At 45.1% G+C, this 10,336-nt stretch overlaps 1 protein-coding gene across 1 annotated transcript; it reads right to left on the bottom strand.

The window, feature by feature from the left end:
• Window positions 1-1,635: 1,635 nt before the first annotated feature.
• LOC141147879 (uncharacterized) lies at window positions 1,636-10,336 on the bottom strand. The gene is made up of 6 exons (XM_073635042.1): window positions 10,037-10,336; window positions 6,362-6,664; window positions 5,749-5,947; window positions 3,423-4,281; window positions 1,811-2,420; window positions 1,636-1,680 (listed from the first exon to the last, which is right to left on the bottom strand). Exons 1-6 carry the CDS (start codon window positions 10,334-10,336, stop codon window positions 1,636-1,638), a joined length of 2,316 nt encoding a protein of 771 aa, XP_073491143.1.

Here is a 10,336-nt window from a genome sequence, read left to right as displayed (position 1 = left end):
CCCCGTACAGCCATTCACTGTTACTGGCAGCTGAATTTGTTAGGTGTGCCTCTCCGCTTATGATGGGGATTTTATGCTTGAGGACACAGAAGCTAGTAAAAAATTCTGTGTGCATGAGAGCTTAGAGAAATGAATTGTTGGGGTTTATATACACCTTAAGTGGCATTTAGGGTGAGTACACTGCTGTAAAATTGACAAAATAAGGCAAGATATTTAGTAAAAGAACATACCTGTCCAGGGGGACAGAATCCCCAACCGTCTTCGCCTCTAATGACTGTGTGCATTTGGGTGTCTCTGTGATTGGCTTATTTTCAGGTGATATTTGTGTACCAGATGGGCCATCCGTGTCCTGAATTTTTTCTGTCTCTAGTGGTTCCAAAACTTCGAAACCTTCTTCTTCTTCTGTACCTTCTAAACTTCCAGATGTCTCTGTCGATTCCTCTGACTTTTCTGTATCTGATGATCTTCCAGCTCTCAGTGTCCCATATGGTTCCCCCAAGTTTTGAGTTGTTGTTTCTGTGGATTCCTCAGACACTTCTGTATCTGATGATCTTCCAGCTCTCAGTGTCCCGGATGGTTCCTTCTCCATGTCCTGAGTTGTTGTTGTCTCTGTCGATTCCTCAGACTCTTCTGTATCTGATGATCTTACAGCTCTCAGTGTCTCGGATGGTTCCTCCATGTCCTGAGTTGTGGTTGTCTCTGTTGATTCCTCAGACTCCTCTATATATGAAGATCTTACAGCTCTCAGTGTCCCGGATGGTTCCTCCATGTTTTGAGATGTTGTCTCTGTCAATTCCTTAGACTCTTCTGTATCTAATGATCTTACAGCTCTCAGTGTCCCGGATAGTTCTTCCATTTTCTGAGTTGTTGTTGTCTCTGTCGATTCCTCAGACTCTTCTGTATCTGATGATCTTACAGCTCTCAGTGTCCTGGATGGTTCCTCCATGTTTTGAGTTGTTGTCTCTGTGAATTCCTCAGACTCTTCTGTATCTGATGATCTTTCAGCTCTCAGTGTCCTGGATGGTTCTTTCTCCATGTCCTGAGTTGTTGTTGTCTCTGTCGATTCCTCAGACTCTTCTGTATCTGATGATCTTACAGCTCTCAGTGTCCCAGATGGTTCCTCCATGTTCTGAGTTGTTGTCTCTGTGGATTCCTCAAACTCTTCTGTATCTGATGATCTTACAGCTCTCAGTGTCCCGGATGGTTCCTTCTTCATGTCCTGAGTTGTTGTCTCTGTCGATTCCTCAGACTCTTCTGTATCTGATGATCTTACAGCTCTCAGTGTCCTGGATGGTTCCTCGATGTTCTGAGTTGTTGTTGTCTCAGTCAATTCCTCAGACTCTTCTGTATCTGATGATCTTACAGCTCTCAGTGTCCTGGATGGTTCCTTCATGTTTTGAGTTGTTGTCTCTGTGGATTCCTCAGACTCTTCTGTATCTGATGATCTTCCAGCTCTCAGTGTCCCGGTTGGTTCCTCCATATTCTGAGTTGTTGTTGTCTCTGTCGATTCCTTAGACTCTTCTGTATCTGATGATCTTGCAGCTCTCAGTGTCCCGCATGATTCCTCCATGTTCTGAGTTGTTGTTGTCTCTGTCAATTCCTCAGACTCTTCTCTATCTGATGATCTTACAGCTCTCAGTGTCTCGGATGATTCCTCCATGTCCTGAGTTGTTGTTGTCTCTGTTGATTCCTCAGACTCTTCTGTATCTGATGATCTTCCAGCTCTCAGTGTCCCGGATGGTTCCTTCTCCATGTCTTGAGTTGTTGTCTCTGTCCATTCCTCAGACTCTTTTGTATCTGATGATCTTACAGCTCTCAGTGTCCCAGATGGTTCCTCCATGTTCAGAGTTGTTGTCTCTGTGAATTCCTCAGACTCTTCTGTATCTGATGATCTTCCAGCTCTCAGTGTCCCGGATGGTTCCTTCTCCATGTCCTGAGTTGTTGTCTCTGTGGATTCCTCAGACTCTTCTGTATCTGATGATCTTCCAGCTCTCAGTGTCCCGGATGGTTCTTTCTCCATGTCCTGAGTAGTGGTTGTCTCTGTCAATTCCTCAGACTCTTCTGTATCTGATGATCTTCCAGCTCTCAGTGCCCCGGATGGTTCCTTCTCCATGTCCTGAGTTGTTGTCTCTGTCGATTCCTCAGACTCTTCTGTATCTGATGATCTTACAGCTCTCAGTGTCCCGGATGGTTCCTCCATGTTCTTAGTTGTTGTTGTCTCTGTCGATTCCTCAGACTCTTCTGTATCTGATGATCTTACAGCTCTCAGTGTCCCGGATGGTTCCTCCATGTTTTGAGTTGTTGTTTCTTTGGATTCCTCAGACTCTTCTGTATCTGATGATCTTACAGCTCTCAGTGTCCTGGATGGTTCCTCCATGTCCTGAGTTGTTGTTGTATCTGTCGATTCCTTAGACTCTTCTGTATCTGATGATCTTACAGCTCTCAGTGTCCTGGATGGGTCCCCCATGTCCTGAGTTGTTGTCTCTGTCAATTCCTCAGACTCTTCTATATCTGATAATCTTACAGCTCTCAGTGTCCCGGATGGTTCCTCCATATACTGAGTTGTTGTTGTCTCTGTTGATTCCTTAGACTCTTCTGTATCTGAAGATCTTACAGCTCTCAGTGTCCCAGATGGTTCCTCCATGTTCTGAGATGTTGTCTCTGTCAATTCCTCTGACTCTTCTGTATCTGATGATCTTACAGCTCTCAGTGTCCTGAATGGTTCCTCCATGTTCTGAGTTGTTGTTGTCTCTGTCGATTTCTCAGACTCTTCTGTATCTGATGATCTTACAGCTCTCAGTGTCCTGGATGGTTCCCCCATGTCCTGAGTTGTTGTTATCTCTGTCGATTCCTCAGACTCTGCTGTATCTGATGATCTTGCAGCTCTCAGTGTCCCGGATGGTTCCTCCATGTTCTTAGTTGTTGTTGTCTCTGTCGATTCCTCAGACTCTTCTGTATCTGATGATCTTACAGCTCTCAGTGTCCTGGGTGGTTCCTCCATGTTTTGAGTTGTTGTTTCTTTGGATTCCTCAGACTCTTCTGTATCTGATGATCTTACAGCTCTCAGTGTCCCGGATGGTTCCTCCATGTCCTGAGTTGTTGTTGTCTCTGTCGATTCCTTTGACTCTTCTGTATCTGATGATCTTACAGCTCTCAGTGTCCTGGATGGTTCCCCCATGTCCTGAGTTGTTTTCTCTGTCAATTCCTCAGACTCTTCTGTATCTGATGATCTTGCAGCTCTCAGTGTCCCGGATGGTTCCTCCATGTTCTTAGTTGTTGTTGTCTCTGTCAATTCCTCAGACTCTTCTGTATCTGATAATCTTACAGCTCTCAGTGTCCCGGATGGTTCCTCCATGTTCTGAGATGTTGTCTCTGTCAATTCCTCAGAATCTTCTGTTTCTGATGATCTTACAGCTCTCAATGTTTCGGATGGTTCCTCCATGTCCTGAGTTGTTGTTGTCTCTGTTGATTCCTCAGACTCTTCTGTATCTGATGATCTTACAGCTCTCAGTGTCCTGAATGGTTCCTCCATGTTCTGAGTTGTTGTTGTCTCTGTCGATTCCTCAGACTCATCTGTATCTGATGATCTTACAGCTCTCAGTGTCCTGGATGGTTCCTTCATGTTTTGAGTTGTTGTCTCAGTGGATTCCTCAGACTCTTCTGTATCTGATGATCTTATAGCTCTCAGTGTCTCGGATGATTCCTCAATGTTCTGAGTTGTTGTTGTCTCTGTTGATTCCTCAGACTCTTCTGTATCTGATGATCTTACAGCTCCCAGTGTCCCGGATGGTTTCTCCATGTTCTGAGCTGTTGTCTCTGTCAATTCCTCAGACTCTTCTGTATCTGATGATCTTACAGCTCTCAGTGTCCCGGATGGTTCCTTCATGTTCTGAGTTGTTGTCTCTGTGGATTCCTCAGACTCTTCTGTATCTGATGATCTTACAGCTCTCAGTGTCCCGGATGGTTCCTCCATGTCCTGAGTTGTTGTTGTCTCTGTGGATTCCTCAGACTCTTCTGTATCTGATGATCTTACAGCTCTCAGTGTCCTGGATGGTTCCCCCATGTCCTGAGTTGTTGTTATCTCTGTCGATTCCTCAGACTCTGCTGTATCTGATGATCTTGCAGCTCTCAGTGTCCCGGATGGTTCCTCCATGTTCTTAGTTGTTGTTGTCTCTGTCGATTCCTCAGACTCTTCTGTATATGATGATCTTACAGCTCTCAGTGTCCCGGATGGTTCCTCCATGTTTTGAGTTGTTGTTTCTTTGGATTCCTCAGACTCTTCTGTATCTGATGATCTTACAGCTCTCAGTGTCCCGGATGGTTCCTCCATGTCCTGAGTTGTTGTTGTCTCTGTCGATTCCTTTGACTCTTCTGTATCTGATGATCTTACAGCTCTCAGTGTCCTGGATGGTTCCCCTATGTCCTGAGTTGTTTTCTCTGTCAATTCCTCAGACTCTTCTGTATCTGATGATCTTGCAGCTCTCAGTGTCCCGGATGGTTCCTCCATGTTCTTAGTTATTGTTGTCTCTGTCAATTCCTCAGACTCTTCTGTATCTGATAATATTACAGCTCTCAGTGTCCCGGATGGTTCCTCCATATACTGAGTTGTTGTTGTCTCTGTTGATTCCTTAGACTCTTCTGTATCTGAAGATCTTACAGCTCTCAGTGTCCCGGATGGTTCCTCCATGTTCTGAGATGTTGTCTCTGTCAATTCCTCAGACTCTTCTGTATCTGATGATCTTACAGCTCTCAATGTTTCCGATGGTTCCTCCATGTCCTGAGTTGTTGTTGTCTCTGTTGATTCCTCAGACTCTTCTGTATCTGATGATCTTACAGCTCTCAGTGTCCCGGATGGTTCCTCCATGTCCTGAGTTGTTGTTGTCTCTGTCGATTCCTCAGACTCTTCTGTATCTGATGATCTTACATCTCTCAGTGTCCTGGATGGTTCCTCCATGTCCTGAGTTGTTGTTGTCTCTGTTGATTCCTCACACTCTTCTGTATCTAATGATCTTACAGCTCTCAGTGTCCCAGATGGTTCCTCCATGTTCTGAGTTGTTGTTGTCTCTGTCAATTCTTCAGACTCTTCTTTATCTGATGATCTTACAGCTCTCAGTGTCCCGGATGGTTCCTCCATGTCCTGAGTTGTTGTTGTCTTTGTCCATTCCTCACACTCTTCTGTATCTGATGATCTTACAGCTCTCAGTGTCCCAGATGGTTCCTTCTCCATGTCCTGAGTTGTTGTTGTCTCTGTCGATTCCTCAGACTCTTCTGTATCTGATGATCTTACAGCTCTCAGTGTCCGGGATGGTTCCTCCATGTTCTGAGTTGTTATTGTCTCTGTCGATTCCACAGACTCTTCTGTATCTGATGATCTTACAGCTCTCAGTGTCCTGGATGGTTCCCCTATGTCCTGAGTTGTTGTTGTCTCTGTCGATTCCTCAGACTCTTCTGTATCTGATGATCTTACAGCTCTCAGTGTCCGGGATGGTTCCTCCATGTTCTGAGTTGTTGTTGTCTCTGTCGATTCCTCAGACTCTTCTGTATCTGATGATCTTATAGCTCTCAGTGTCCTGGATGGTTCCCCCATGTCCTGAGTTGTTGTCTCTGTCAATTCCTCAGACTCTTCTGTATCTGATGATCTTCCAGCTCTCAGTGTCCCGGATTGTTCCTCCATGTCCTGAGTTGTTGTTGTCTCTGTTGATTCCTCAGACTCTTCTGTATCTGATGATCTTACAGTTCTCAGTGTACTGGATGGTTCCTCCATGTTCTGAGTTGTTGTTGTCTCTGTCAATTCCTTAGACTTTTCTGTATCTGATGATCTTGCAGCTCTCAGTGTCCCGGATGCTTCCTCAATGGTCTGAGTTGTTGTTGTTTCTGTCAATTCCTCACACTCTTCTGTATCTGAAGAACTTACAGCTCTCAGTGTCCCGGATAGTTCCTCCATGTTCTGAGATGTCGTCTCTGTAAATTCCTCAGACTCTTCTGTATCTGATGATCTTACAGCTCTCAGTGTCCCGGATGGTTCCTCCATGTCCTGAGTTGTTGTTGTCTCTGTCGATTCCTCAGACTCTTCTGTATCTGATGATCTTCCAGCTCTCAGTGTCCCGGATGGTTCCTTCTCCATGTCCAGAGTTCTTGTCTCTGTTGATTCCTCAGACTCTTCTGTATCTGATGATCTGTCAGCTCTCAGTGTCCCGGATGGTTCCTGCATGTTCTGAGTTGTTGTTGTCTCTGTCGATTCCTCAGACTCTTCTGTATCTAATGATATTACAGCTCTCAGTGTCCCGGATGGTTCCTCCATGTTTTGAGTTGTTGTTGTCTCTGTCGATTCCACACACTCTTCTGTATCTGATGATCTTACAGCTGTTAGTGTCCGGGATAGTTCCTCCATGTTCTGAGTTGTTGTTGTCTCTGTCGATTCCTCAGACTCTTCTATATCTGATGATCTTACAACTCTCAGTGTCCTGGGTGGTTCCCCTATGTCCTGAGTTGTTGTCTCCGTCAATTCCTCAGACTCTTCTGTATCTGTTAATCTTACAGCTCTCAATGTCCCGGATGGTTCCTCCATTTCCTGAGTTTTTGTTGTCTCTGTCAATTCCTCAGACTCTTCTGTATCTGATGATCTTGCAGCTCTCAGTATCCCGGATGGTTCCTTCCCCATGTCCTGAGTTTTTGTTGTCTCTGTCGATTCCTCAGACTCTACCGTATCTGATGATCTTACAGCTCTCAGTGTACTGGATGGTTCTTCCATGTTCTGATTTGTTGTTGTCTCTGTCAATTCCTTAGACTCTTCTGTATCTGATGATCTTGCAGCTCTCAGTGTCCCGGATGGTTCCTCCATGTTCTGAGTTGTTGTTGTCTCTGTCGATTCCTCAGACTCTTCTATATCTGATGATCTTACAGCTCTCAGTGTCCTGGTTGGTTCCCCCATGTCCTGAGTTGTTGTCTCTGTCAATTCCTCAGACTCTTCTGTATCTGATGATCTTCCAGCTCTCAGTGTACTGGATGGTTCCTCCATGTTCTGAGTTGTTGTTGTCTCTGTCGATTCCTTAGACTCTTCTGTATCTGATGATATTACAGCTCTCAGTGTCCCAGATGGTTCCTCCATGTTCTGGGTTGATGTTGTCTCTGTTGATTCCTCAGACTCTTCTGTATCTGAAGAACTTACAGCTCTCAGTGTCCCGGATAGTTCCTCCATGTTCTGAGATGTTGTCTCTGTAGATTCCTCAGACTCTTCTGTATCTGATGATCTTCCAGCTCTCAGTGTCCCGGATGGTTCCTGCTCCATGTCCTGAGTTCTTGTCTCTGTTGATTCCTCAGACTCTTCTGTATCTGATGATCTTTCAGCTCTCAGTGTCCCGGATGGTTCCTGCATGTTCTGAGTTGTTGTTGTCTCTGTCGATTCCTCAGACTCTTCTGTATCTGATGATCTTCCAGCTCTCAGTGTCCCGGATGGTTCCTCCATGTTTTGAGTTGTTGTTGTCTCTATCGATTCCACACACTCTTCTGTATCTGATGATCTTACAGCTGTTAGTGTCCGGGATGGTTCCTCCATGTTCTGAGTTGTTGTTGTCTCTGTCGATTCCTCAGACTCTTCTATATCTGATGATCTTACAACTCTCAGTGTCCTGGATGGTTCCCCTATGTCCTGAGATGTTGTCTCCGTCAATTCCTCAGACTCTTCTGTATCTGTTGATCTTACAGCTCTCAATGTCCCGGATGGTTCCTCCATGTCCTGAGTTTTTGTTGTCTCTGTCGATTCCTCAGACTCTTCTGTATCTGATGATCTTACAGCTCTCAGTGTACTGGATGGTTCCTCCATGTTCTGATTTGTTGTTGTCTCTGTCGATTCCTTAGACTCTTCTGTATCTGATGATCTTGCAGCTCTCAGTGTCCCGGATGGTTTCTTCCCCATGTCCTGAGTTGTTGTTGTCTCTGTCGATTCCTCAGACTCTTCCGTATCTGATGATCTTACAGCTATCAGTGTACTGGATGGTTCCTCCATGTTCTGATTTGTTGTTGTCTCTGTTGATTCCTTAGACTCTTCTGTATCTGATGATCTTGCAGCTCTCAGTGTCCCGGATGGATCCTCCATGTTCTGAGTTGTTGTTGTTTCTGTCAATTCCTCACACTCTTCTGTATCTGATGATCTTACAGCTCTCAGTGTCCCAGATGGTTCCTCCATGTTCTGGGTTGATGTTGTCTCTGTTGATTCCACACACTCTTCTGTATCTGATGATCTTACAACTCTCAGTGTCCTGGATGGTTCCCCTATGTCCTGAGTTGTTGTCTCCGTCAATTCCTCAGACTCTTCTGTATCTGTTAATCTTACAGCTCTCAATGTCCCGGATTGTTCCTCCATGTCCTGAGTTGTTGTTGTCTCTGTCAATTCCTCAGACTCTTCTGTATCTGATGATCTTGCAGCTCTCAGTGTACTGGATGGTTCCTCCATGTTCTGAGTTGTTGTTGTCTCTGTCAATTCCTTAGACTTTTCTGTATCTGATGATCTTGCAGCTCTCAGTGTCCCGGATGCTTCCTCAATGGTCTGAGTTGTTGTTGTTTCTGTCAATTCCTCACACTCTTCTGTATCTGAAGAACTTACAGCTCTCAGTGTCCCGGATAGTTCCTCCATGTTCTGAGATGTCGTCTCTGTAAATTCCTCAGACTCTTCTGTATCTGATGATCTTACAGCTCTCAGTGTCCCGGATGGTTCCTCCATGTCCTGAGTTTTTGTTGTCTCTGTCGATTCCTCAGACTCTTCTGTATCTGATGATCTTACAGCTCTCAGTGTACTGGATGGTTCCTCCATGTTCTGATTTGTTGTTGTCTCTGTCGATTCCTTAGACTCTTCTGTATCTGATGATCTTGCAGCTCTCAGTGTCCCGGATGGTTTCTTCCCCATGTCCTGAGTTGTTGTTGTCTCTGTCGATTCCTCAGACTCTTCCGTATCTGATGATCTTACAGCTATCAGTGTACTGGATGGTTCCTCCATGTTCTGATTTGTTGTTGTCTCTGTTGATTCCTTAGACTCTTCTGTATCTGATGATCTTGCAGCTCTCAGTGTCCCGGATGGATCCTCCATGTTCTGAGTTGTTGTTGTTTCTGTCAATTCCTCACACTCTTCTGTATCTGATGATCTTACAGCTCTCAGTGTCCCAGATGGTTCCTCCATGTTCTGGGTTGATGTTGTCTCTGTTGATTCCACACACTCTTCTGTATCTGATGATCTTACAACTCTCAGTGTCCTGGATGGTTCCCCTATGTCCTGAGTTGTTGTCTCCGTCAATTCCTCAGACTCTTCTGTATCTGTTAATCTTACAGCTCTCAATGTCCCGGATTGTTCCTCCATGTCCTGAGTTGTTGTTGTCTCTGTCAATTCCTCAGACTCTTCTGTATCTGATGATCTTGCAGCTCTCAGTGTACTGGATGGTTCCTCCATGTTCTGAGTTGTTGTTGTCTCTGTCAATTCCTTAGACTTTTCTGTATCTGATGATCTTGCAGCTCTCAGTGTCCCGGATGCTTCCTCAATGGTCTGAGTTGTTGTTGTTTCTGTCAATTCCTCACACTCTTCTGTATCTGAAGAACTTACAGCTCTCAGTGTCCCGGATAGTTCCTCCATGTTCTGAGATGTCGTCTCTGTAAATTCCTCAGACTCTTCTGTATCTGATGATCTTACAGCTCTCAGTGTCCCGGATGGTTCCTCCATGTCCTGAGTTGTTGTTGTATCTGTCGATTCCTCAGACTCTTCTGTATCTGATGATCTTCCAGCTCTCAGTGTCCCGGATGGTTCCTTCTCCATGTCCAGAGTTCTTGTCTCTGTTGATTCCTCAGACTCTTCTGTATCTGATGATCTGTCAGCTCTCAGTGTCCCGGATGGTTCCTGCATGTTCTGAGTTGTTGTTGTCTCTGTCGATTCCTCAGACTCTTCTGTATCTAATGATATTACAGCTCTCAGTGTCCCGGATGGTTCCTCCATGTTTTGAGTTGTTGTTGTCTCTGTCGATTCCACACACTCTTCTGTATCTGATGATCTTACAGCTGTTAGTGTCCGGGATAGTTCCTCCATGTTCTGAGTTGTTGTTGTCTCTGTCGATTCCTCAGACTCTTCTATATCTGATGATCTTACAACTCTCAGTGTCCTGGGTGGTTCCCCTATGTCCTGAGTTGTTGTCTCCGTCAATTCCTCAGACTCTTCTGTATCTGTTAATCTTACAGCTCTCAATGTCCCGGATGGTTCCTCCATTTCCTGAGTTTTTGTTGTCTCTGTCAATTCCTCAGACTCTTCTGTATCTGATGATCTTGCAGCTCTCAGTATCCCGGATGGTTCCTTCCCCAT

The sequence above is a fragment of the Aquarana catesbeiana genome, linkage group LG06, assembly GCF_042186555.1.
Source record: "Aquarana catesbeiana isolate 2022-GZ linkage group LG06, ASM4218655v1, whole genome shotgun sequence".
Taxonomy (NCBI): domain Eukaryota; kingdom Metazoa; phylum Chordata; class Amphibia; order Anura; family Ranidae; genus Aquarana; species Aquarana catesbeiana.
The sequence above is the reverse complement of the archived record's forward strand: the minus strand, read 5'-3'. Positions and strand labels throughout refer to the sequence as shown.